At 41.3% G+C, this 27949-nt stretch overlaps 2 protein-coding genes across 3 annotated transcripts in view; one reads left to right on the top strand and one right to left on the bottom strand.

Annotated features, from left to right (window-relative positions):
- Nucleotides 1-484: 484 nt before the first annotated feature.
- On the top strand, nt 485-19985 carry LOC119737601 (E3 ubiquitin-protein ligase HECTD3-like). The gene is made up of 18 exons (XM_038212060.1): nt 485-895; nt 1729-1895; nt 2636-2864; nt 4983-5101; nt 6229-6342; nt 7109-7191; nt 7526-7628; nt 10531-10752; nt 12482-12587; nt 13033-13150; nt 13465-13568; nt 14653-14775; nt 15084-15173; nt 16176-16382; nt 17687-17891; nt 18668-18746; nt 19279-19347; nt 19581-19985. Exons 1-18 carry the CDS (start codon nt 524-526, stop codon nt 19663-19665), a joined length of 2595 nt encoding a protein of 864 aa, XP_038067988.1. The 5' UTR covers nt 485-523; the 3' UTR covers nt 19666-19985.
- A 427-nt stretch (nt 19986-20412) lies between these two features.
- Nucleotides 20413-27949, bottom strand: part of LOC119737600 (GPI ethanolamine phosphate transferase 2-like) — a 29125-nt gene continuing 21588 nt past the window's right edge. For both annotated transcript variants that reach the window (XM_038212059.1, XM_038212058.1), the window contains exon 14: nt 20413-21994. In XM_038212059.1, coding sequence (XP_038067987.1) covers nt 21763-21994 — 232 coding nt within the window. In that variant the 3' untranslated portion in view covers nt 20413-21762. The remainder of the gene's footprint in view (nt 21995-27949) is intronic.

The raw sequence follows: 27949 nt of genomic DNA, 5'->3' as shown, positions 1-27949 counted from the left end.
ATTAAATGCCATGAAACTATTCTTGCTAAAAACAAATTATTCTGCGCCTTCAGTATGCAGATTACTACGAATGGATTTTTTTTTTTTAGTCTTATTATTTTATTATGAGATTTAGATTATATTATCACTTCGAAATTCCAAACTCAGTCAGTGTGTTTGTTGTGTGTTTCAGTTGACATGTTTCTTTGCATGCGTTGGATGGTCCACCAAATTAAGCTGACATGTTACAGAGACACGGTAAAAAGCTTGTTTGCTCTTTTATGTAAAGTGAATAAAAATGAATTTCAATTTCAGTCTAAGAATATTGTTTTCATTCCTGTGTGATTAAAAAAATTGAAAATCTTCAAAATGAGACGGTTGTCCATCAAATGGTTTTTTTTGGGGGGGGGGGCGTGACGACAAGTTTGCCAGGGTATGATTTGCGAGTTTAGTCGCTGGGTACGACTCGTGAATGACCAACTAAATCGATCCCATCTGTACTATGTGCGTTGCTTAAGTTGTGGGGCGTACGTACGCACACAAGATGGCTCCGGATGTAAGTGGGAAACCTCTCGAAACGAAGGCGATTTTAGCCCGAATTCGGTGTCTACAAGCAGGCATCGAAAGCATCAGGAACGCCACCCCACTCCCAAAAGCCCTGTGCTACGTTCCAGGTGAGATCCAGTTCAAGATTCACCCGAGTTTTGTGGCCAGAGCAGCGCGCGCTAACAGCGGGACTCGTGGGCGAACACCGCCCAAATCACCGCGGGTAAAGTTGACCGTGTACGCTGAACCGAACAAGGAGTGCCCGGCGGATCAGCAACGACATGTCTACTGCGGTAAATCGGCCAAAATCGTCGGCACGGGAGAAGAAATGTGCAACAATTTTGGAAGTTGGATAAGACTGAGTTTACAAGTGAGTTTTTCTGTACCTTACATAACATGTTGCCTACATATTGCAAAATTAAACCTCGAAAAACAGTTTTTAATTTAATGTACAGGAAATGATTGATAAAAAAATTGTTTAACAACTAGCATAACATTAGTCATTAACTGTTTTTTGCTCTATGCATTAACCATTATTGCTATTTACGGACAATGGAATTATGCCATTAACGTGATACTGATAATTTGTGTTTATTGTTTCGCTCTCTGATGGTGAGTGATGCATAAATTTGTGTAATTAAATGAGAAATTAATATGCCACAGTCATAAAAAAAAAGACTGGAACGAAGTCCATACATCATAAACCTTATCGCAAATAGCAAAATCCGAGAGCATCACGGAAAGACTCGGGGACATCAACGCGTACGCCGCATGGCTTAACACGGCGGCGACGGCGTGCGCGTTCCAACACAGCGTTCGTGCGTGGTTCTTTGCCCCCTTATCCTGCCATAATGCTTTGCGCAGCAGTGTATTTTGCTATTTGCGATAAGGCTTATGGACATCAGTCACTAAATTGTCCCTGCAGTCAAGTATCAGCCATCAGAAAGTGATAACATGTCCTAAAAAGTCAGGGAAAATATTGGAGCATTTACTGAGAAAACACTTGGAATTTTTCGGACCAGCGGACCAGTCTCATAGGGTTTGTGCACAGGGTGTCAAGTGATGTCTTTCCAAAAAGACTTGCTACATCATACATGGTCATGGTGGTACATTAAATTAAAAAAAAAAAATTTAATGACATTTAATGAATTGATCATCTGACGCAATTCATTAACACTGTTATTTTCCGCCATTTTGGCACAGAGTTGTCCAGACAAACTGAATGCGTTTGATGGCAAACCCGGCTGGCTGTTACGCTACGATAGCAAATCGAGTCAAGACGATCCTCCACTTCTCATTCCAATCACCGAAGAGGAAATCAGTGAACAGCGACAAATGGTCTTTGGGAAGCAACAGAAGGTCATCACAAAGTAAGTGAAGTGCCTTGTGCAGCTTCGTTCTTTTTTTTTGGTTTTTACCCTGGCCTTAGACACACTTTCATTTTGTTTTCGGGTTAATATCTCAGCCAATAAGGATGGTGTTTATCTCCTGTTTCAGTGGCATGAAACGACTGAGAATATTTCTATTCCCCCTGGATGGGATGCTAGTCCATCGCAGGTTACTCCCCGGCTAATGCCGGTACCCATTTATACTCCTGGGTGGAGAGAGGTAGGTGGTGGGAGGGGGGGGGGGGGAAGTGGCTTGCCCAAGGGCACAAAATGTGGCCAGCAGCTGGATTTGAACCCCAGACCCTCTGGTCATGAGTCACGAACCCTAGCCACTATAAGCCACACTCCCCAACTACACTAGGGGTATACTTTAAAAAGTGTTGGATCTTTCAAAATTCGACTAAATGAGTAAAATTGAGTTTGACACATCTCAAGAACGGAAAAAAATGTGGTACATGTATTTCTCCTGCACTTTGATGGTTGTGCACAAAGTCTAGTCTACTGAGTGTCGTGAACATTTTCAAAGTATTCTAATAAAAAATTGGGGTCCCAAATTTAAAACAAAAATTTACTTTAAAGATAAAATTAGATAGATTTGAGTTACGGCAAATATTTCAGTTCACTTTTCAAACTTGGTGGTTCTTTTTTCAAACATTGTCGTTCACTTTTCGCAAATCGAATTTTACTTTGTCTAAAAAAAAATTATTCTAAAAATTGTTCAGGTGGCTAGATGTTGTGGAGGAAACCCTCATGCTCAAGCTCGGAGCGATGCGCAAAATTGCCCCGCCAGACGAGGGCGCCGTTGAAGCGCTCCTGACCGTGCCGCCCAACTGGAGTCTAGAGTGCGACGAAGAGTTAGCCAGGTTCTTATTTGAGAAGACGGTGCACATTGACGAGTTGCTGGGAAGTGCCAAGCAGTACGTGGAATCAGTGGAGGTTTCATCGGCAGCGGTAAGGAATATTCCTATAAGATCCAACAAAATCCAACAAAATCTCACACCTGGGCCCAAGTTCGTGGAGCTGCTGAGCACGAAATGGTGCTTGGCAGATTGATGCGCTAAGCATAATTCATCCGAGAGCCAGTCACAAGCAATGCACTTCAAATGGCATTTTGGCCTGTTACCTGTGTTTGCTAATCAAATTCAAATAACTTCTGTGCATAGCATGTTCCATGAACTTTGCCCCTGGTTTTGTTTGATTTTGGTGGATACAGAAATGTGAAGCCTGTTCTAGCCACTATTACTTTACAAAGGATCTGATGTCCCGAAAGAAAGACTATTTGCCTCATCACTGAACAGTGTTAGAGTTTAGTGGATACAGAGATTTGTTCACCTGGAGCAAATGTTGGCAACGTTCTAGCCTTGGTCAAGGCTTTTGGTGATAGAGTCTGATGATCGATTGTTGGCTGTAAACAACAGCAGCCGAGCCATATCCATATATGCACTCTCATGTACTGCACGAAGCGCAAACAGCGACCTCACGCGGCTAGGCTACGATATGCAAATCAGGTGGTGCTGAATGAATGCCTTGGCTATGCATTTGGGGTAACATATGGGACGGCGTGAACTGACCGTTGTATCGTGTAGTCTACAAACACGTCGACACGAAACTGAGCATGCGCAAAAGAGCCTTCGATGTTAAATCTGGTTTCCTGCTCTTAATGCATGCTCTTAATACATATGGCGGGAACACAGTCTAAATAATAAGTACCAGGGACGCAGTCCGCATCACAATGTACTTTCTTTCCATTGGTTACCAGTGTCTTTATTATCCGTCACGCGGCATGAATCATCGCACACACGTGTCATTCTGTCTTCATCATGCTTCTCTCGTAGATTCGTATCTCATCTTCTGGGTTTTTTCAAAGTAATTTCATTCTTAGATTATCAATTATTTTGATTACTCCTTCCTTTCCTTACGATGTCATGTCTAAGAAGAAGAAATTAGATGTCATTGATTTCTTGACAGACTTACGCCATAAGGACAGTGTCATTTCAACGTATTTAACGGCCAGGAATCCCCTGCTGAGTAACATGGCAAACTTCGCCAAGGCGAAAACGCTGTCTGTCTCTGACAAACTTTCTCTATTGGTTGCGAAATTTTCGTTTGAAGAAGTGCAAAGGGTGAGAGATTGTGTTGTAGAAAGTAGTCTGGAAGACCCAGTGCTATTGTCGGAGGGCCTGTCTGCCGATCTCGATTTGTGTTCAGCACTACTGAATATTTTGCGTCCCATCCCAGCTCAACAAGATAGTTCGAGGCCTACCTCCAGCAGCTCTTGTTCAACCTCCAGCTCCTCTTCGACCAACGTATCAAACTCCAACAATTCTGACAACATTTCGACACTTTTCGCTCCACCTGTATTGTACTGTATTAATTGCGACAAGCACCTAACAAGACACCATCCCATCACAAGAGTGAAGTACTTTATTACTAGTACTTAAGATGTCATTAGATAGCTTTGGTATAGTTCTGTGAGAATGATATATGCACATATATGGACATGCTGTTGCTATGGCATTAACCACAATGTGAAAACAAGATTAGCCGTTACCCTTGATAGGACAGTGGGCACAAGCAAAATGGGGTGCTGTGGTCCAATGGTTACAGTGTTTGACTCGTGTGCCGTGGTACATGGGTTTGAATCCTGACGGGGAACATGGTGCTTGTGCTCTTGAGCAAGGCACTTTACCATTATTGCTTCGTCCTTCAGATGGGACGTAAAGCCGTAGGTCCCGTGTGTTGTGTATTGCACAAAATAACCCATTAACTCTTATCGCTAAGAGAAGGGGTTTGCCCCGGTGTTTCTGGCAGTGGCTGCAATATGCGCCCCAGCACCTTGTAAACCCTTAAAAAGGTGCTACATAATTGGTCTCACATTTCTCATAAAACTTCATGTACCTGTCTATAAAAATAGACATAATTACCAGCGCCTTGAGTACCTAATTGTTGGTAGATACGTGCGCTATATAAGACTTCGGTATTATTATTAAAATTAAAATGGAATGGGGTTTCTTTTTCCCAAAGTCCAATCTTCCCAAGGATTAATGTTGTTTTCTTCCTTTTTAATAGGATGAGGATGAAGACGCAAGATGTTTAACTGACGGAGATGAGGATACGTACTGGACCAGTGATGGCACGAATGGACGACATTGGATTCGTCTCAACATGAAGAGAGGAACCATTATCTCGTATGTTCACTCATAAGGCCAAGTAAAGAGAAATAAACCAGTTTCTCGTCCGCACACGTATTCCGTCTTGGTCTTTCCTTGGGCGATCTATTAAAAAGAGCCTGGCTATCAGTCATCATGGCCAGACCTGAGTTTAAAGGGAAAATACAACATTTGCAAACATCAAAAAATAACTACCAAATCATTTTGAAATACCTTGCTGGACTGTTAGTGAATGACAGTGTAAAGCATCCTGTAAAATCATGGCACCTGGTATACTGTCATTTTCAAGAAAAGTGGTATTTTTGTAACAATTTCCAATGCTGATCGGCCGATCAGCGTTGGAAAAAACTGGCTTTTTTTCAAATACTGGCCCCAATTGACCATCGCACTTGTTTGCAATCGATTACAAACCTATGAACGGGTACGAGCCAGCTAGACTGGTTCCCTGACCTCCCTGACCCTATGGAGTCAGGGAACCAGACTACAGGAAAATGATTGGTTTTTCTTGGTTTTTATAGCATTTTCGAACCCAAAACCTCAAAAAAGTCAGTGTAACTATATTTGCTATATATTTCCAACCCCCCAATTCCATCCATTTCTGAAAATTACAGCAAAAGCAAATGATGTATATTCCCTTTAATGCTCAAGGGCAAATGATTCCAATCCCCAACCGCAGCCCTTTGTCCATAACATGATGGGTTTTACACAGCTTTAGCATAAAGCACTGAAATTGGTTAAGGCAAGGAACTTGGTCACAAAAATGTTGTTGTGATCAATTGACCATTGTTCAGTGAGACATGAGGGAAATAAACACTCATAGGGGTTTAGGCAGAGGTTTAAGAGTTTCTGCACAATTAAACAAATTCAAAACTTACTTTGTAGTTTTGCTGTTATTTCAAAATATTAAGACAGACACTTTTTGGGGACATACTGTATTTTGAAGGTACAATTTAAAAAAAAAATCGCTGTGCGCCTATATTTTGTCATGTTTTATCCAGTTTCTCTCCAAAGAGATGACTTAAACAAACTGCTTCATGTAGAGGCAAAGGTATCTTTATAGGTGCATTGGACGACCTTTGACCTGAGCCAATTTTTGCCCTGAGCGACCTTTGACCCTCCTACGATGGGTTCTGTTATCTCCACAGGAAGCTGTATATCATTGTGGATAAGGACGACGACAACTTCATGCCGGGTCACATCATCGTCATGGGAGGCCCCCTGGAAAATCTCAAGAAACTCAACGATGTCAACGTCGACTTGTAAGTCTATCAAGGGTAGTGTTCAATTGTAGGTTGGTTGGTTGGTTTGTTTGTTTGTTTGTGATTATTCAGCAATTGGTCGGGATGGCCCACGGAAGTCTTTCAACTTATTTCCAGTGGGGTCCCTTGGTAGAAAATGTGAAGGAAATTACAGTTTTAGTGGTGGGAGGAAAACCCCAGAATGATATTCTGGGGGGAAACCAACGGACTTAGGCAGGGACTGAAAACCCAATCCACATATTGGCCCAGGCGGGATTCGAACCTGGGTCACAGTGGTGGAAGGCGAGGAAAGTACCGCTACGCCAACCAGATCCCCAAACCTGGTTTACAGATTCTTTGCTTCTTCTCTGTCTTCGGCTCCAGGTTCTAGCTTCACGATTTTAGTCCTCAGACATGAGGGACTTCAGTCCATGTTTTGGTAGATGGCCAATGGTTTGTGTGTATTTTCATTGGGTTTGAACATGGCAAGATTCTTGCGAATCTTGGGCTGGAGATGTGGCCCAATGCCAGGGCTGAAGTCGGGATTTCGTAAACCCCTTTTTGTCCACGTCCCAGGCATTGCTGAGAACTTTTCAGAAGAGAAGACAACTTCTCTTCTCAGAAGAGAAGACAACTTAAAGTCCACTTTAGTCTAAAAGCGGATTTTCCCCCCAATGACCGTGGACTTCCACTAGGACTCACCAATTCTGAATTGTGATATGAGAAAGTGTCAAAAAGTCGTGGGTTTTTTTGCGATAAATTCATACTTTCAATTTTTGTCTTCTAGTGAGTACTCTGGCGATGTTTGCGTCTTGGAGCAAATGAGTCAACACTATCCCGTCATCGAGATCAGAATCAAGTCTTGCCAAGGTGAGATTGGCTGAGGCTACGACTCATTCATGGGCATTATAATAAAAGCCACGTCTGAATTTCGTGGCTGCGGCTGGTTACAATGCATTCATACGATGGAAGGTGTATGCTTCTGGTAAAGGAAGTTAATTACAGCAAAGTGTCCTGCTCATGGACACAAGGACAATGATCCCCTTGGCTGGATTCGAACCCACACTGACGACTCTACAACTGTATTGATTCTTGTGTTGTGATCCATAGGCCATTACATTCCAAAGTAGCATGAAATGCAGGTGCGTGTCCCGGGTTCGATTCCCAACACTGTCACTTAATCCAGATTCTGATTGTGTTACAGACGATGGGATCGACTGTAGGATCCATGGGATTAAGATTAAATCCACCATGGAGGGTCACCTCGGCCTGAACAAAGACATCTTCACCGACACTGAGCTAGTCAGGTATGTATCCAGGAGCTGCTTAGCATAGCAATATGCTAAGCATAGAAAATATGAGCTTAGCAGATACAGGTTGCCAGCCAAAATGTCATGCGATGTATACTGCTTGCCACTGGTTCCCAGCTGACTTCTGCTGAGCAATAAAATCTGTTAAGCAATATTTTCCCGCTTAGCAGCTCCAGATATTTAGCCTATACCTTACGTTCATCCGAAGTCTGGTACCAACTCTCAACTAAAAAGTGGCTTGTTTCATTGTTGTACAAGGCTAAAGCCAAGGGCCCAATTTCATGGAAAAAAACCTGCTTACTGTAGCAGGAAATTCCGTGCATACAAGTAAGCGTATTTCACGGGTTAGCGAGGAATTTTGCCTTCTGCGCATGCGTACATTAAAGGGACACTGTGGGTCCTAGAACAGCCCAATTGGGCTACAAAACACACTTTGATTGAAATGATGTTAATCTGAAAGAACATTTAAAAGTAGGATATAAACATCCACACAACTATCCTTTCAAAACTGGGCGTTTTTGTGTTATTCCTGTATTATGCGTGCATGAACCAATTTCGGGGTCCACTTTTGCCACCCCCAAAATTCGAGCTGTTTCGATGCTAGTTGTGATTTCATCCGTAAAGTGTTCGCCTTTTGCGGACGTGTAAGAAACCATATTTTGTGCATTGGTGATTGGTCAGCACGCGCTGTTCGCGAGCACGGTGCTGCGTATATAAGTGATGTAGTGCCTTGATGCTGGGCCTTGGCCTTAAGGCTGCCTTAAGGCTGGATTTTAGGGCCTTGGCCTTGGCCTCGAGGCTTGAGGGCAAAAGCCTTGGCCTTGGCCTTGGCCTTGAGGGTTCAGGGCCTTGCAATTTTGAGTCAAGGCTCTTCAAGGCCCATAGATTTTTGCATTTTCCAGATAAATCTGTTCGAAATGTTGCTGTTACCATTTTAATCGTATTACCATGGAGGAGGGAAGCACCCTATAGATTTGTGTGTTGGGCACACTTCCACTTTTGTAGCATCACATTTTGTTACCATTGTAGTAGATTTGCTGCAAAAATATTCCGTACACTTGTGGGGCTAATGAGATGATCACTTTAATTGCATATAACTATGGAATAGATCTGATTGGTTGTATATGTCTCCCTGATAAGTGCTAAAGATTTGCATGTATCTGTTTTAGATAATGCTGATATTTCTGACCATGTTGGGCCAGCAAATACAAATTTCCCAAATCAGTTTCTTGGATCCCCCTTTTGTTACACTTGGGAGAATTGTGTGTCAATATAGAAGTAAATCATTATTTTGTTTAGTTAAACCATATTGAAGACCTGAATTTATACTTGAATAGGTACAGTGCAGTCATAAAACGGTGTAGGCCTATGCGAGCATTTTGATTGCAATTAAAAAAAAGTTGTTCTTCGTAATGAGCAATTCGTGATGATAAGGGCGGTCCAGGGGGGCCAAAAGGGGCCATGCCCCCCCCCCCCCCCCGAAACAAAAAACCAACGAAACCATTTTTTTATGTGACGTCGTAATAAAGGCAGGCAATGAGTACACCACCATCTTTTCCTCAAAAATCATCGGTTAAAATGGTCAGAAATTGCCTCAAATCGCACCACAGAGCATCTCGAATCCAAATTTTTTTTCGGGGCCCTTAAGCGGGCCCGAAGCCCAAGCCGTAATTTTTGGACCCACTTTTTTTGGGGGGACCAAAATTTCTTTGCCCCCCCCCCAAATTGTGTTCTGGATCCGCCCTTGCGTGATGATGTGTCACTCATGTGACTATAATTAGTTCTATATCAGTGGTCATTTCATAAAACAGGGCCTTGGCCTTGGCCTTGGCCTTGAGGGTTAAGCCTTGGCCTTGGCCTCGAGGCTTGAGGGTCAAAGCCTTGGCCTTGGCCTTGGCCTTGAGGGTCAAAGCCTTGGCCTTGGCCTTGGCCTTGAGGGTCAAAGCCTTTGCTCCAACACTGGTATATACATATCGTACGTACATTGACTGAAAGTGAAAATGACAGGAAAAGCGTATTTGTACTCCGTCGTGTCCGATGTAAACAACCGAGGTTTGTTCGTCTTTTTTCGGGAACAGTAAGACATTAGGTTGGTTTCCTTTGAACCAGATGTTTGAAATAGGATAAGTAAACGATCCAAAACATGACATTTTCGGGGATTTCAGGACATAGTGCCCCTTTAAGAATTCTGTGCTTACTTGGTTAGCAGAATTTTTTTGCTAGCGCTGTTAGCACAGAATGATGATCGTAAACGCGGAATTCTGTGGTTAACAGAGCCGTGAAGTTGGGCACAGTACAACAAGTGACATCATGCTCTACACTGGTTTTCGTACGCTGCATTGTTTACCTGTTGGACTGTGAGAGGGAACCAGCTTTTTATATTTGTGGCACACCAGCCAGTGGTAAACTTGAAAAAGATTTACAAAAGCAGCGAGTTAGATGACATTTTTGCAAATTTAGATGTTGTAGAGAAATTTTGAAAACCTAAGTTTGGTAAGAAAGGGACCTTATTTACAAAGTTTACAAGGTGTGATACTTATTTACAAAGTTTACAAGGTGTGATACTTGTTTAAGTTTTCAAATTCTCGTTTTCAAGATTTAAAAGAAATTCTTCAAAATTTTGATGAACTGAGTTGAGGTTTCTCTTGAAGGAAAAGTAGATCATAAGAAAGAGCGAAGCATGTCTTCAGCAACAATTTCTGAAAGAAGTTGGACCGCCCCTCTCGTCAAAGACAAAAACAAACTATCAGCAAAACTCTTCCACATCCATTTCAATAACAGTTAATAATTACAATTTTAAGGATCATGGTAATCAAAATTCAGACAAAAGTGTTGCTTTTTGAGCTACTTAATTTTCAAGAATTACTTAAAAAGTTCTCTAATTTACATTTTATCCTAGGTACCCCAGACTTGAGAATGTTGCGAAGGACCACCTGTATCGTCGAGCGCTGGCCCTTAAACGTTTCATCACCCTCTTGGACGGAGTGATACATTTCATCGTCCCGGCCTGGGAGCATACGGTGGGCTCCTTTGGATCCTTGGAGGTGGTCCGTCAACTCTTGCCTCTCTCCAAGAGGAGGAACGCGCTCATCATGCACTTCTTGAAGGCGTCAGAGAGCAGGTCGGTCTGCATGCCCAGCATTCACCTGGATATTAACCTTAACTCCCCAGCCTAATTTACTAGGAACCATACCCATTCAGGCAAATTCCAACACCCACATGGGAAATTGTACACACACACTGTTGGACTTAGTTTCTGTAGGTATGCCAACCCCAGTGTAAAAGACCATCAGTTTAGGGGTACTGTACCTATCCCAACAGATTTCAACAAAATCTGCTGTTGAACTTTGATTGGTTGAGTTCGGTTAGGGTTAATCTTACATTAATGCTTTTATTAAATTGTATTACATTGTATCAAATGGTATTACAAATTTAATCATTTCCTGATGAATACATGAAACCGTACAGTGCAGAGGTGGTTTTGGAATGTGTAGGGAGTAACAGGCAGGGCGGATTAGGGCGGTACAGGAACTAATGAGTTAAACTCATTTTCGTCTAATAAGGCCCCCCCCCAAAAAAAGTCTCCGGTTTCTGGTATGCGCGCGCGTCGCCGTAGCCATGCGCGTCGGCAAAATGAAAAAGTTTTTTTTTTCAATAAAAGATGATGTCTCAAAACCGCCAAACTCACTGGTTTGACTGGAATCCTGCTGCAGCACAATTTTAACGTGTTTTTAGATGGGGGTATGATCGAGAATAAGCTTTGTGTGGACTCTCTGGACTCCCGTACATTTTGCACTAAGTTTAGTCGGGCACCATTTGCAGTCATCAGCCGACATTTGAAGCAAAAAAGTCAGGTAAAAAAAAAAAAAGCCACGTCGCCGCACCACTTTTTGGGCAAGCTCCATACCAGAAACCGGAGACTTTTTTTTTTGGCCTAATGGACAACAAGTAGTATTTCCCACTATCATTGCATACATCTTTTTGTCATGGGATTTGCTGCGTAAATGGGTGTTGCTTATACAGCACTTTTCACCGAAGGTAGGTTTCAAAGCGTTTCACAATTATTACCCCTGTTCAGCAGGCCATGACACCACTTTTCTGCAGCTGAGATCTGCGCAATCTGGACCCAATTTCACGGCGCTGCTAAGCACAAAAATGTGCTTAGCACAAAAAAAAGTCTGGCTTATAAAAGCAGGTTATCAGCCAAAACTCCAAGTGATTTTCATGCTTAGCAAACAACAGCTGAATACTAATCACGAGCAATATACCTCACATGGAGTTTTGGCTGGTAACCTGCTTTTATAAGCCAGACTGTTTTTTGTCTTAAGCAAATTTTTGTGCTAAGCAGCGCCGTAAAATTGGCCCCCGGGCCCAATTTCACGGCGCTGCTAAGCACATAAATTTGCTTAGCACAAAAAAAGTCCAGTGGCTTTTAAAGCAGGTTACCAGCCAAAACTCCAAGTGATTTTCATGCTAAGCAAACAACAGCTGAATACTAATCACGAGCACAATACACCACATGGAGTTATGGCTGGTAACCTGCTTTTATAAGCCAGACTGTTTTTTGTGCTAAGCAAATTTCTGTGCTAAGCAGCGCCGTAAAATTGGCCCCAAATCTCTACCCTCACAGGTACCCATTTATACTCGTGAGTGGAGGGAGGCAATTGTAGTGAAGTGTCTTGCCAGAGGACACAAGCACCGTGCTCTCCTTTAGGGTTTAAACCCACGTACCATGGCACGTGGGTTGAACACCATAACCACTGGACCACATCGCTCTACAGTACCATTTAAGCAGTACCAAAAATGTACTTTTTTTTTATAAAACTCCTACAACGAACCATTTTTCACAGTCCTCCACAGTCGATTCCCAAGCTGTGCATCAATCGAAGGAGTGCATCGGATCATAGGAGCGACCCGTCTAAGGACCCTACCTGCAAGAATGCCATCTTCACTCAAGTCAGTATTCAAAAATATTCCTCTCATGTAAAGAAACTTGACAATAAATCTTGGACACATGGTCTGAGCTGAAGGAATTAATTACCGTGGAGCTTGACAGCCAAAATCTGTGCAATTTGCTTTGTTGACAAAAAGCATATTAGCGGTTTCCCTGCAATGTTGGTTTTAACAGGTCCTTCCTAATCAGCCAAAATTTTCAAGTGTGGTTATTAAGTTAGAAATGCTTCTTGACTTGTGTTTGCTTTGTACACAATTGCTCATGCTTAGCTCAGACACGCAAAACAATATTTTACTCAACAGATCTGTGAAATTTGGCTCTGGAGTGAATTTGACAATGGATTCTTGTGTAAAATTGGACAAGGCTGAGGGATCATCAACTGTGATAAAAGACCCCCCCCCCCCACAAAAAAATTATTGTTTTCTGTCGTTCATAATTCATCGTCAGATTTACGAAGGTCTGAAGCCCAAGGATCGCGGTGAGAAAACGCTGGACTACCGATGGTCAGAAAGCTACAGTCAGTGGTGGGAATGTAAATTCCTGTCAGAAGGAATCATCGACCAAGGTAGGACACTCCCCTTTCCATAACTCCGCCCACTCTCCCTTTCCTAACTCCGCCCACTCTCCCTTCTCTAACTCCGTCCACATAGAGGTTTCTATTGTTACATCTCTAATTTAAGCAACTTTTTCCTCTGAGGTAAGCGTGCCTTTTGCTGTGCTTACCGCTTACAGTCTCTATGAAATAGACAAAGGCTCTGTAAGCAGAAAATCGTGTGCTTATTTAGCAGTGCTATGAAATTGGGCCCAGTTCTCAAATGGGCACTCGGTTTTCCATGATAGAGTTACCCTCAGTCATGTGGTGTCCTTGTTTCATTTCAGGTGGTGGATTCCGAGATAGTTTAGCCGATATCGCTGAGGAGTTGTGCCCAGTTGGTGGGGAGCAGCCCGTTCCACTGCCATTCTTCGTCAGAACTCTTAACCAGGTAAATTTGTAATCTTTGGTATTTTGTTTTCATTTATGCCGCGGTGGTTGATGGAATGATATCATACTTCTCAAGGTACTCCATTAAAAGTTGTCAGGGCGGTTATGACACATAGATTGCTGTTACATTCCTTCATCTTACGCTCGGAATATCTTGGAAATATCTATTTATAATGTAGTGGTCAAGAAAAATTGTATTGAAAAAATAATTTGTTACTGACCTATGCTTTTCCCAAGTTAAATTAAAAAGAATTCTGGTACATATTTTAATATTGGCCATTACAAGTACTTCTCTGTATACTTTTGTCACATAGCCAAGTAAGGCAGCATCCATATGTATTGGCTATGGCTTGCAATTACACAAGCGGCTATGGATACGGCTGTAGCCACTTCCCATAGCCATGTGTGTTAACTGACAGCCGCAGCCAAGTAATTTGGATGCAGGCTAAGGCTGTGGCCACATTACTTGGCTACGGCTTGCAATTACACAAGCGGCTATGGCTATGGCTGAAGCTACTTCTAATAGCCGCATGTGTTACTGCTAGCCGTAGCCAAGTAATTTGGATGCAGGCTAAGGCTGTGGCCACATTACTTGGCTATGGCTTGCAATTACACAAGCGGCTATGGCTACGGCTGAAGCTACTTCTAATAGCCGCATGTGTTACTGCTAGCCGTAGCCAAGTAATTTGGATGCAGGCTAAGGCTGTGGCCACATTACTTGGCTACGGCTCGCAATTACACAAGCGGCTATGGATACGGCTGCAGCCACTTCCCATAGCCATGTGTGTTAACTGATAGCCGTAGCCAAGTAATTTGGATGCAGGCTAAGGCTGTGGCCACATTACTTGGATACGGCTTGCAATTACACAAGCGGCTATGGCTACGGCTGAAGCCACTTCTAATTGCCTCATGTGTTACTGCTAGCCGTAGCCAAGTATCTTTGACACAGCCTAAAAATGCCCTGCACACCAACAAGTATATTGTTCACAATGGGTGAGAATAGTACAAAGATGAGATACCCTTTCAAACCAACCTGATACTTATTATTGTATAGCTAGTGTTCTTTTTTTTCTCGGTCTTTTCAGCGTCTTGACAACTCCAACGTTTACCGCGACATGTACGTGCCAAACCCTTCCTGTAAGCTGTTCGCCAAATATGAGTGGATCGGACTGCTGATGGGAGCGTGTCTACGAAGCAAGGAACATCTTGTGAGTAAATTTAAAGGCTTTCAGATGCCATCAAACGCTAAATGTGTTATTCCTGGATGTATTATCGTATCTTGAATATCCGTAAATTTGAGTAATTGGTGATTTTCCAATGTAGGCTGGTGGGGAAAAAATAATAAATGACTAATTAAAGGAATTGACGGGAGCAGCTAAGATTTGAAGCTGCAATTTGTTCAAACGTATTATTATTATTTTTTTTTAATTACTCCCTGAATTCCTTAACCATTCCCAGTTTGACTTCACTTTACCAGAAACAAATAATATTCCTGTTTTTATTTTTTTTGTTTCAGGTTTTAGCTCTGCCATCATTCATCTGGAAGCTTCTTGCTGGCGAAAGAGTAACGTGGACTAAAGATTTCAAAACGGTTGACGATGCCGCTGTGAGTGCACAAAGAACTACTCTCACTCACATGAGTTTAGATCTTGTTGTTCGTGTTCCTCAAAATAAACGTGGTAGAAAATATTAAAGAAATTCACAAATGGGCTAAATTTCAAGTTGGTCAGTAATTCCTCGATTTAGGAAACTCCGTGTTGAGATGATGCCCATTTAATTACTTTTGTTAAGTATAGCATAAATTACACAGCAGATCTTCTAAAATTGTTACGCAAACTTATTTTGAACTATTATTTTAATTTGGCAAAAAGCCAAGCATATTTGAAGGTAAATTAAAGTGAGAATGCGAAATTTAATGGGCAGTAACTGAAGGGTTACCTCAAGGTTTAACAGGGTACCTCAGGGTTCAACCTAAAGTAACCGCTTGGTTTATTTTGCATTCTCCCCAACCTTTTCCAAAACTTGAACACTTGTCAGAACCTCGACTAAAACAATCTTTAATTCTTGCAAAAAAAAGTCAGTTTCTTTGAAAGTGAACTTATCCCTTTTATCATTTCAGAAAAGACAGAAAAATGAGACAGAACTGTGCACAGGCCATAGTGGAGAAAAATGAGGGGAAAAAAACGAATGGGCATGATTTTTTTTCTCGATTTTTAGAAACATTCATACTTGTAATCTTTGATATTCTACTGCACATATTTCAAAGAAATAGTATAAGCATCGTGGAATGAAAGTGTTGTTTAAGGGAAAAACAACTTGCATCTCTCATTTTCACGAATACAAAACTCCAAACATTATAGGCCTATTTGTCTGTATTTTACTGTTTTGACATGTTGATAAATGCTATCCTTAAAACAGCCATAACTTGGCCGATTGAAGTGCAACAAACAGTATTGTCAGGAGAATTGTTATTCTCTTTCCTAATACCCTCAAACCCTCATGTTGACATCTGCCGAGTTCTGGCTCAATTTGCCAGAACGCCTTACAAACAGAAATAAAAGTTTTAAATCGGAAGTGGACCTAACATTTGCCATTCAATAACTCCCAGGTCAAACTGTTGGAATCCTTCCAACGCATGGACAAGGAGACCTACGAAGCCAACTTTGCCAGTGAGCTGACCTTCACCACGATGCTGAGCGACCAATCAGAGGTGGAGCTGGTCACTAAGGGGTCAGAGGTCAATGTGACGTACGAGGACAGGCTGGAGTATTGCCGATTGGTGCAGGCCGCGAGGATGGACGAGAACAAAGAACAGGTCAGAATTGGATCGTCGTCGGTGAAAGTTGGGAGGATTTTTCTTTGCAGTGCAAGTGGTACACAGTGGCGCACCCAATTTTTTTAAAATTAATTTCCAAGATTTGCCCTTGGTGGTATGTATGTGGCCTATCTTTGAGTAGTATAATAGGGGTGTAAGAGGCACCACCAACGTGAAAATGTTCCCCCCCCCCCAAAAAAAATTGTGAGCCCCCCAAAAAAGCCAAATCCTGGGTGCACCACTGGTGGTACATGAGAAATTTACATGGGCCCAATAAGCCATTTGCGAATAGCCTATATACCCTTTGCGCGTTAAATTTGAATAACATCTGGTACACTGACTTGCTCATAATGCTTGGCACGTCATAACTTTAAATTCTCCAGACCAAAGACGCTGTTGCTATGTGACATGATTCGGGGCAAGCTCTTGCATAGTTACGTAAGAGACGCTCAGCACCAATACATTGTTCGCAATGGGTGGGAATGGCACAAAGACACCGGACCGTTCCGGAGTTTGGGGTTGCTAGTGTAAGGCTTGCCCCGAATCACGTGATATAGCAACAGTCTCTTTGGTCGGGAGACTTTGAAGTTAAAATGTGCCAAGCATTCGAGCAAGTCAGGGTGCCAGATGTTACTGAATTAAATTCGCAAATGGCTTATTTTTAAGCACACGATTTTCTGCTAACAAAGCCTCCGTCTATTTCACGGAGACCATAAGCAGTAAACACAGCAAAAGGCACACTTACCTCGGAGGGAAAAGTTGCTTAATTTCAACATTTGACCTCTAATCACCACATCCATTTAATAGTCTTTTGTCTCAAGAGGGTGCTGTAAAATCAGCCTGTACCAGTCATAGACATATAATAAAAACTAGACACGACATTTGCTATTGCACCTGTGAGCAAAATGCTGCACGCGTATTACGCGAACGCTCATCATGGGCGACGCGGTCTCAATGCACTGCGCGCGTTATTTGATATCTTTCGGTCCCGTACGCGTGCGGGAAAAAAATAACTAAGTGGTGCATAAGTGCATTGGCGCCGTCATGAACATCCGTAGAAAAAGTACGCGCGTAAATCAAAGCCACATGACATTTGTGCATCGCGTCAGGTCGTGTGACGCAGGCTGTTTTGCTCACAGAATTTACAACGTAAAAGCAGTTAATGTCGTGTCTAGGTTTTATTATATGTCTGTGGTACCAGTTCCCTTGGTTTGTGAGTGTGGGAGACAAAGGAATCTTTAGCTCATATTTAAAAGGTTAAGGGTCATATTTCATCAAGGTTTTGACCTTTTGGTTATTCACAGGTTGAGTCTATGCGTCAAGGCTTACTGCGCGTCGTCCCGCAGGCCGTACTTGACCTTTTGACCTGGCAGGAGTTGGAGAAGAAAATCTGCGGCGATCCGGAGATCAGCGTAGCGGCGCTGCGCAAGACGACGTTCTTTGAGGATCTGGGACAGTCGGACACGAGAGTCAAGTATCTGTGGGAGGCAATGACGAACTTCACCAATGGTGAGTTGTGGAATGGTTTTATGTGATGGTGAGACTCTTGACTTTCAAGATGAGTGGCCCTGGTTCAGATCCTGTCATGTGTCAAGCATTGACAAACTTTCCCAATGGCGAGTTGTCAGCTTTTGTGATGGTGAGATTCTTAACTTTCAATATGAGTGTCCTTGATTCAAATCCTATCATTGCTCATATCAGGTACCAATCAGGTACACTTTTTTTTCTTGCCCGACCCATCCCCCCCCCAAAAAAAATTCCCTCACCCCTCCGCTAAAAATCCAGTATAGCAAACAATTTGAACACTTGCCCACACCCAATTTGAGAAAGTTTTTAAAATCTCATGGTTTCAAATTGAATAAGTTTTGTGGAGCAGTTAGCCTCTTATATGGCCGTTAAAACCTGCAGGGTAACACTATTTATGAGTTTTGCCTATTCTCATCCAAGTACTGTTGCAGTACCTAGATGTAGAACTAAAGGATATTCCAATAGCTTTTTTCCCACGTGCTGCATCTCTTTGGAGTTCCTTGCCTGGTGCTTGTTTCCCTCCAACCTATGATCTGTCCTGTTTCAAGAGGAATGTTCATTCCTACCTTCGGTTCCCCCCCCCCCCCCCCCCCCCCCCCCCCCCCGAGTACCTACTCTTCTTGTTATTTCTCTCGTAGCCCTATACCTGGAGTGGCTTTTAGCCTTGTTCAGGGCGAATATACATAAAAAAAACAGTGGTAGCATGACCCAAAATCTGTCTCACCCAAGTCTTTTGGTTTTGGTAATTTGACCAACAGAGGACAGAAGTCGTTTCTTGAGGTTTGTGACCGGTAGACGTCGCCTCCCGACACCACTCTACATTTGCCCTGGCAGGGGGTAAGTATCAGATAAAATATCCCACCTTAAAAAGACTCAAGTGGGCAAATTATCCATTTCTTTAAGTTTTAAGATAAGTTGAAAAAATCAGAAAGGCAAGCTTTTTGACAATATTGTTTTGTGACCGAGTTCATTACGAGATGTATATGGGTCAGTCCATGAATTTGGGGTCCAAAAGTGTGACTTTTTTGTATCCCTGTTACACATTACCTGTGTAATTTTCCAAACAAGTATCATTAAAATTGACATCAAACTAATTTTTATTTAGTCGGCAGGTACTTTGCTCTACATAATCACTCTTGGAGATAGAAGGCATTGAAGAAAGCGTCCTGAATTTACAAAATCTTTTATCAGATATAACAGGGACACGAAAACAAAATTGGACGCCAAATTGATGGACTGACCCACATGCTGTCCAGTGTTTCTTTTTCTGATTTCAACTGAAGACTTAGATCTGTGTGTCCAACAGCACCAAATGGACGCAATTCTAGGAACCTCTAAATTTATTTTACTTTTGGTTCCCGTTTTTCAGTGAGAACACAGATTCCTTGCCAGAATCCTCCACATGTTCCAACACGCTGTTCTTGCCGAATTACTCCAGGTATGTTGGACTTTAGCTTTACTTGGAATTATTGATTGCCCAAGAATGCATATGGATGACAAAGAAAACCTAAACTCCAATTTGATATTTTTTTTTTAGAGTTTTAAAAGTTTTGAAGTTTAAGTAGAATCCATCACTTTGGGTTTTGCACGTATCTTTCTCTGAACCACAAAATGGTATTTTTGTGGAAGTTATGAATATAAATGTTAGATTTCTTGCTTTTTGTTTGCTAGTGCGAAGTTAGCGGAGGAGAAATTGAGGTATGCAGCTTACAACTGCGTGGCCATCGACACCGATATGAGCCCGTGGGATGAATAATAAAGCCGAGGCAATCTCGTCCGTCATGTCAGAATCAACATCTCTACATTAGAACCACTGACAGCAATGGACTGTGTGCGTGAACAAAGAGGGCGCTCCATAGCCTAACAAGGCAGGCTATGGCTTAGACATTTCACTGGTTCGCAGGCACTTTATGTTATACATAGTCAATTTGGCATTTACCAGGGAAGGCAGGGCTTAGCCTTAACAAAAGTATAACCTTAATATGCACGGGTCTGTTGGAGCTTGCCCTGCAACAATTAGTATTGCATAAAATTAGAGAAACTGAAATCAAAGCAAGGTATTACTTTATGTAATGCAATTTATTTTATATATTGCAGTGAAAAGTTGAATTTTTTTCCCTCCAAAATGGGATCTAGCAATCCGCTAATTAAACAATCTGATTGTTTCTTTATTTTATCATGCAAATCACGATGACATAAGGCAAAAAAAAAAAAAAAAAAAATAGTTGGTCTCTGGTCAGCAGCGCGCATGTCGATTTTGATTGTGTGCGTCAAGTTTTATTTTCTTTCAAATTTTCCATGGTAGCTACAACAGCGTCCTCTATTGCCGCACCACCTCAAATTTTCATGGGCAGCTCGACTCCAACTGATGGAGGACACCAAGGGTACACGAGGACACAAACAAAACAAAATAGTACCCACCTTCTCTGTACAATCCAAGCTTGAAAAAAAAAAGCATCGCTGCATCAATTCCAGAACTTTGTTCTGACCAGAGACCGACTAATTTTTTTTTTTTGGCCTAAGACTTGAATATGCAAAAATTTTCGTGAGGCGTGGGTTAATTGGTTTTAAGGGCACCCCAAGCGTGCATAGCTTAACATGAATGGAATGTTAATTCAGAAATCGTTTCTGGAAAAAATATATAAAGTCGGCAGTAGCATTTTAGTTATTGAAATACAGAACTGAAAAAAATTATAATTACTAACAAAAAATACAAAGATGTCGATTTTCAAAGGCACAATCACTCTTCATTTACATTAACATGTATTTCATTTTTGGTAAAAAAAAGTTGATAACAAAAAATTGTGTAAAGTTTTTTTTGAAAATTCAACCAAGTAGTTTAAAAGTGTTAAACACATTCTATATTGCATAGCTTAAAATAAAGTGTACACAAATATAACAAAGAAAGAAATTTATAGCACACTCGTGTATATTTCCAACATTCGATGAGAAATATTTTCACTTATAACGAGGTTGCTGGGAAGTCAAGAGGTGGTTGCAAAATACAAAGGCAATTTACTGACAAGAGATGGCCTCCCTTCTCCCCTTATATGCCAAACTGGCAAAAACTTTTCCCTTCAAATTCCCTGAGTTTTTCCCAGATTTTTGGTGGTTTCCCCAAATTCCCCGAGTTCCGGAGTGGATGGGAACCAATATCCAATAGGGAAACGTACATAGAACTTGTTTTCATTTTGTTAATATGGTCGCCGATAAAAGTCATATCACCCACCCACAAATTAACAAGGAACTGGTGTAATGGAATGGGGCTTGGCTCAAGCTGACCTTTGACCCTTGAAAGGTCAACAACTCTTGACCTTTGCCGATGCAGTTGTCGTGCACATTTGACTTCTGCTGCCCTCGGTAGCTTGATTTTGCTCATACCATTTTTTCTTGTCATGATCTTGTATTATGTTAATTTATGCGCTCATGATTTTAGTTGGACTGTTTGAACCCCCCTGTTTATTTGTAACTGTCACAGGCAGTCACAAAATTCAATACCCTTCCTCTGCTGTGCCTTTTTACACAGGCTAGTCACCAACAGTCAGATCATTCATGTGGTGAGCACTGTGACTAGTCAAATTCCATCAACAGACACAGAACGTAACTGGCCAGCACAGCTGGCTTATCAATCTACTGTGACAAGGCAAAGCTGTGTTTTACATAAACAGTCACAGCTAGTCATTCCTGCTATATATAGGCAGGGAGCTCTTAACAGTTGAAAACAGTCGATTAACTGTTTTTGAGTGCTGGAATTGCATGCTTCAATTTGTGGAAAGAAGCGAGGGGGGAGGGATTCACTCATATCTCCCCACCACCCCCTTCCCCTTCCCGGCCCACTTCCACCTCCCTACTGTCACCGTTCTTGGAGCCTGAACCATCTTGCAATCCCACAATGCACCAGTACCAGCACGATCCCACCGCTCACGACATAAGTGTTCATGGTTTGGTAGAGAAGTTTTGGAGAGAAGACGCTCCAGACGAACAGATGATATCGCTGTAAGGTGACGAGGCCAGTATAGATGGCAAGGGGTAGGGCGCGGCTGAGGGCCAGAGTATGCGCAACCTCCAAGTAAGCAGATCGGTAACTGGAAATACAAAAGAAACCCAGTGGAATTCTTAACAATGCTTAAACAATGCACTCGGAGATTTATTGAAGATGGGTCAACTCAACCGCATATTAAAACCGTATAGGATTAAAGATCGTAATGGTACTAAAATACCCGTGAAATTAATTTTGTCTGGCTTAATGTCATGTAGAAGAAATCAAGAAATGTAGGTGATTTCAATCAGGCAATTGACTGATTTTTTGGAATAAAGAGTGCTTTTGACAAATTCGTGTTTCGTGATCAAAAGGTTGTACATGGTTTTTCACTGTAATATCCACTGCGGCTGAGCTGAAACTTCAACAGGTTGGGTTTTGAACGTTCTTCTCTGGTCTTTGAGAGGTGTTATTATTGGAAACGAACAAAATGCATGAAAAGCAAATACTCCCATGTATCTTTAATGCCATGGGTAAAAGTCGACTTGGCCCGCTCTCAAAAATACAAGTTGGTTATAGTGTTGGTTGACAAAAACACCCTAAACCATGTTGACAATCTGGTCAGCGTGGGCGGTATTTTAAACACAACTTGTTCCCTGGTGGGTTGACAGATATTGTTCACCATCGCAGCTGGTATTTTGCATGGCAAGACACTCACATAATGTGCGATTCAGTTGGGGGGTGTCATGGAACTTGTGTTCTTCAGCAAAACATTTTGCCTTAAAGAGAATATACATGATTGGCTTTTGCTGTAATTTTCAGAAATGAACTATTTGAGGGGTTAGTATAAGGGTCATTCCATGTCAGACCAACGCACTTTTTTACCTCATGTCTTCCGATTTTAATAAAAATTGCTGTGCTTGTAGGTCCTAATGAGCAATGAATACACACCAATTTTTAGCCCGATCCCACCTATTATGTGGTCAGGGCAGAAGCCTAAAAAAAATGGCATTTTTAGAGTAAAATACCACCCTTTTGGTATAAATATGTCAAAACTATGGCAATTTTCATCAAATATATGTGAATTTGGTATTAAAATAATGAGGATTGCATGCTCAAATCACTTCTTTTGTCAAAATTAAATTTTGTGAAAAGTAGGTCACATGACCTTTAATATGCTATCGTGACCTTTGACCCAATTTTTGTAATAATGTATCATTCCGAAAATCAACGAAATAAAAATAACTTGCTAGAGCATGTCTTCCTCTATCAGAATCTACTAAAAATCAGTTGGGGTCTTCAAAATTTACAACTTTATGACTACTTTTGTACAGTTGGTAGGTTACAAATGAGTCAATTTATAGACTTTACATAAGAAATACACCAACACAACTTACTATTCTGTTTCTTAAGTTACTAAAATTAATCTAGATTTTTATGTATAAAGTACAAAGCCAGGAAAAACAAAATTCTACCTTCTGATTCCAAAGAAACTGTCTAATCAGAATATCTGGACTCGGAAGTGTGCTAACCACTAACAGTAACCAGGCCTTCACCCAGTACAGCGGACTCACGTCCAGGTGAAATTCATCTCAAGGGAACAAAATGCCAAGTCTGTGAGAGTCATTAAAGTTCAAGAAGCACAGTGATGAATGAGTAAAGGTAACTTTGATTGTAATATTAAAGGGAAAGTACATCATTGGCTTTTGCTGTAATTTTCAGAAATAAACTATTTGAGGGGTTAGTATAATAGATCAAATATTGTTACACTGACATTTTTGAAGTTTTGTGTTCGAAAAGGTTGGAAAAACCAAGAACGACAAAAATGTTCAAGTAGTCTGGTTCCCTGACTCCACAAAAGATAAAATGGATCAATTTAAAGATGATGGAAAATTGTAAGGCAAGGGAACCAGTCTAGCTGGCCTGCACTCGTTCATGAACATGTAACCAAAAGCAAACACAATTTGGACTGGAAAAAACGGTAAATTTTGAGCAAAAGTTGAAAAATAGTTAGGTTTTTCCAACGCTGGTCGGCCGACCACCGTTGGAAATGTATACAAAAATACCATTTTCTTGAAAATGACTTCACACCAGGTGCCATAAGTTTACAAGATGCATGAGACTGTCATTTACCAACATCCTAGTAAGGCATTTCGCAAAATCTTGGTAGTTTTATTTTTTGATGTTTGCAAATGTTGTATATTCCCTTTAAGTATTATCTTCAAGCAAACTTGAATCCTAGACCCTGATTAGACCATCTATAGCAACAACTGTGTGATTTTATATAATATTGCACAGCTATATTGCACCCCAGATATTAAAAATGTACGTGTACATAAATTATGTTGTGTTATTTCCTGCAGAACGGACCAATACACTACATGTATGCACGTACATCTTCACCGCGTGTACGCATTTGATATCAAGTTTGCTTGAAGATAAATTGGTTATAAATCCCACTTGCGCTTGTGCATCGAGTGGCATATGGGTCACAGCAGCATTGCATTATTTCATATTCCAGGCGCTCGTGGGATAACTAATTATCAGTGGCACCCAGGAGGGGGGGGGGGGGCTTGAACCCACCCCCAACATTGTCAATTTGTTTGTTTGATTTTCGGCTAGTTTTTGTTGGTCCAATCTTTTACAGAAATTTGAACAAAAAACGATTTATGACCCCCCGCCCCCCCCCCCCCCACCAAAAGCCAAATCCTGGGTGCGCCACTGCTGATAATTTACACTATGAGTCTGGTTAGACCTCATCAGCCCTCAGAATGAGAAATTCACAAACCAAGATATATTTTAGTAACTTTAGAAACAGAATAGTAAGTTGTAGTAAGTTGTGTTGGTGTATTTCTTATGTAAAGTCTATAAATTGACTCATTTGTAACCTACCAACTGTACAAAAATAGTCATAAAGTTGTAAATTTTGAAGACCCCAACTGATTTTTAGTAGATTCTGATAGAGGAAGACATGCTCTAGCAAGTTATTTTTATTTCGTTGATTTTCGGAATGAGACATTATTACAAAAAATGGGTCAAAGGTCACGATAGCATATTAAAGGTCATGTGACCTACTTTTCACAAAATTTAATTTTGACAAAAGAAGTGCTTTGAGCATGCAATCCTCATTATTTTAATAACAAATTCACATATATTCGATGAAAATTTCCATAGTTTTGACATATTTATACCAAAAGGGTGGTATTTTACTCTAAAAATGCCAATTTTTTTGTGGCTTCTGCCCTGACCACATAATAGGTGGGATCGGGCTAAAAATTGGTGTGTATTCATTGCTCATTAGGACCTACAAGCACAGCAATTTTTATCAAAATCGGAAGACATGAGGTAAAAAAGTGCGTTGGTCTGACATGGAATGACCCATAATAGATCAAATATTGTTAGACTGACATGTTTGAAGGTTTGTGTTCGAAAATGCTGGAAAAACCAAGAAAAACAAAAATGTTCAAGTAGTCTGGTTCCCTGACTCCACTAAATATAAAATGGATCAATTTACAGATGCCGGAAACTTGTAAGGTAATGGAACCAGTCTAGCCGGCCTGCACCCATTCATGAACATGTAACCAATAGCAAACAAAATTTGGACTGAAAGAAAAATGGTTAATTTGGAGCAGTATTTGAAAAATAGTTAGGTTTTTCCAACGGTGGTCGGCCGACCACCGTTGGAAATTTTTTTTAAAAATACCATTTTCTTGAAAATGACTTCACACCAGGTGCCATAATTTTACAAGATGCTTTAGACTGTCATTTACCAACATCCTAGTAAGGTATTTCGTAAAAACTAGGTAGTTTTATTTTTCGATGTTTGCAAATGTTGTATATTCCCTTTAACTAAATTAAGACGATATTAAACTGCAGATAAGGCACAATGTTTGTATGGTGAACTGCTTGTGTTTGTATGTCATGTGTTCCTGGAAAACATTTGATTTGAACATGTGCACTAGTTCCAGTTTACCCAAAATTCACAAGTTTTCCAAGTCGAGTCTCGTTAATACAAACTCATTCGGACCTAGCCAAATTGTTTGTTATATCAGAATTTTGTATTAAGAGGAACATCAGTCCCATTCATTGTGCACATAAATGCACAGTCGGGACCAAGGCTTTATGTTTGTTATAACCAGAATTTTGTATTAACAGAGTTTGTACTAACGAGATTCGACTGTTCTTTTATAATACAAATTTCCCCCGGCCATCCATGTTAATTCCCTGAAATATACTGCCTCACTGATGGAAATTCTTAGGAAGCCTCAATTTTACAAAGGAAAGGCTATAATTGATTACGTGTGATAGGTTTCACACTAAATGATCAATAATGAGGATATTTACATCATTTGTGCTCATGCGTGATGTAACAAGTGCACATTAAATGGCACGTTTGACTCTGAAGGACAAGTGCATGTTGACAGATGGCCAAATACAATACAATACGGATTGTATTTCTAAAAGTGGGATTTTTCCCAAATGAGTAACAATTCCTACGTGGAGCAGTGTTGTTCATGAACATTGTTGAGAACTGTCAAGCAATGCCAGTAGTGGAGTATAAACTGTTCAGTCATTCTTATCAAAATTATTTGACAATTTTAGTACCATAGAGAAATTGTGAAATTCAGGTAAGTTTGCTTTTTCTATTTTAAAAAAAATGCTAGAATTGTTTTCAATTTATAAAGATTTGAAAGCAAAACACACACTTGTTCTTATTTGCAAGTTGAAACTTAAAAGTGTAACTCATTCATGCAAATGCATTATTGTTAAAATGCATTTCTGTATCATACTATCAATTGACGCACCACTTTTATCAAGTCTTATAATTGTTCCCTTACCAGACAAAAGAACACATTTCTGATTTCAGGTCATCTCGTCATCCATAATGGCAAAAGCAAACGTGGCATCTGGTTTGACAGCCCAGTCAGTCCTAGACAGGATAAGCAAGGGTCATCTAGACTGTCCAATCTGCTTCAGTCGCTTCAAGAAGCCCAAAATGCTCCAGTGCTCACACTGTTTTTGTCTGGATTGCCTCACACATTTTGGAAAAAACCTTCGTGGTACTCGCGGCAGTATAGCCGAACTGACTTGCCCCGTCTGTAGATACGCAACAAGACTGGTTGGAAAGAGCATTGCTGATCTGCAAGATAATCTCCTATTGGCATCGATCGTAGAGGAGGTCACGATGATAGAACGAGAACTTGAAGAGGACACAAAGCCTAGTGAAGAAGTGGCAGCGAATGTGCCACAGGCTGACCCTGAGTTTCCACCAGTTACTACAAGCACGTGGGAATCAGTGGAACAAATCAAGACGTTTGGACCAGGAAACTCGAAATTCAGGTCTGTGAAAGATGTGGCCGTGTTTTCCGACAATGAACTCGTGGTGGTAGATGTCAAGCGCAAACAGCTCGTGAGGTCGTCCCTTTTGAGTGGTTCTTGCTCCAACTTCGAAACAGTCTATGTGAACAATCTGTTCTCTCCGAGTCATATCGCAGTGAGCAAAGATGACAAACTCGTTGTCCTGGACGGCTCAGGAGTCAAGATCTTCAGCAGGCAGTACCGGGTCCTCGATGCGTTTATGCCGAGCGTCGAGGCGGACATTAACGGCACGCCTACCTGCCTCGCAGTGGATGACAGCAATCAGGTAGCCGTGGGTTACAAGGCTGAGGAACTCATATCTGTACATACACAGGACGGATCCCTTGAAACCAAACTCCCCGCTGCCGGAATCGGTGGTTTCATGACAACTTACAAGCAACGATTCATTTTCACCAATTTAGAGAAGAGAAACTTGACGTCAATAGACTACCACGGTGGGTCGGTGTTCTCAGTCAACATTCAAGGACTGTATCCTACAGATCCAACTGGTGTGTGCTGTGATCAGGATGGAAGCATTTACGTCGCGGTTTGCGGAAAGTGGCCAACAGGGGCAGTGTACCATTTCAGTCCCCAAGGCAAGTACATCGGATGCATTTTAAGAGGCTGCGGACCACCAAATGGTCTCAGAATAACACCGGACGGCTGCAGTCTAATAGTGGCTGCCCAAAATCGCTTGAGAATA

Source organism: Patiria miniata, unplaced genomic scaffold, assembly GCF_015706575.1.
Source record: "Patiria miniata isolate m_02_andy unplaced genomic scaffold, ASM1570657v1 HiC_scaffold_3, whole genome shotgun sequence".
Classification (NCBI taxonomy): domain Eukaryota; kingdom Metazoa; phylum Echinodermata; class Asteroidea; order Valvatida; family Asterinidae; genus Patiria; species Patiria miniata.
This window is presented reverse-complemented; position numbering and strand designations above follow the sequence as displayed.

Excerpts from the sequence above, each read along its gene's own strand:
- LOC119737601 (XM_038212060.1), top strand. The coding sequence starts at position 524 with ATGGCTCCGGATGTAAGTGGGAAACCTCTCGAAACGAAGGCGATTTTA. Across the intron at positions 2,865-4,982 it reads TGGAGGTTTCATCGGCAGCG|GATGAGGATGAAGACGCAAG; the intron begins GTAAGGAATATT and ends CCTTTTTAATAG. Across the intron at positions 12,588-13,032 it reads AGAATGCCATCTTCACTCAA|ATTTACGAAGGTCTGAAGCC; the intron begins GTCAGTATTCAA and ends ATTCATCGTCAG.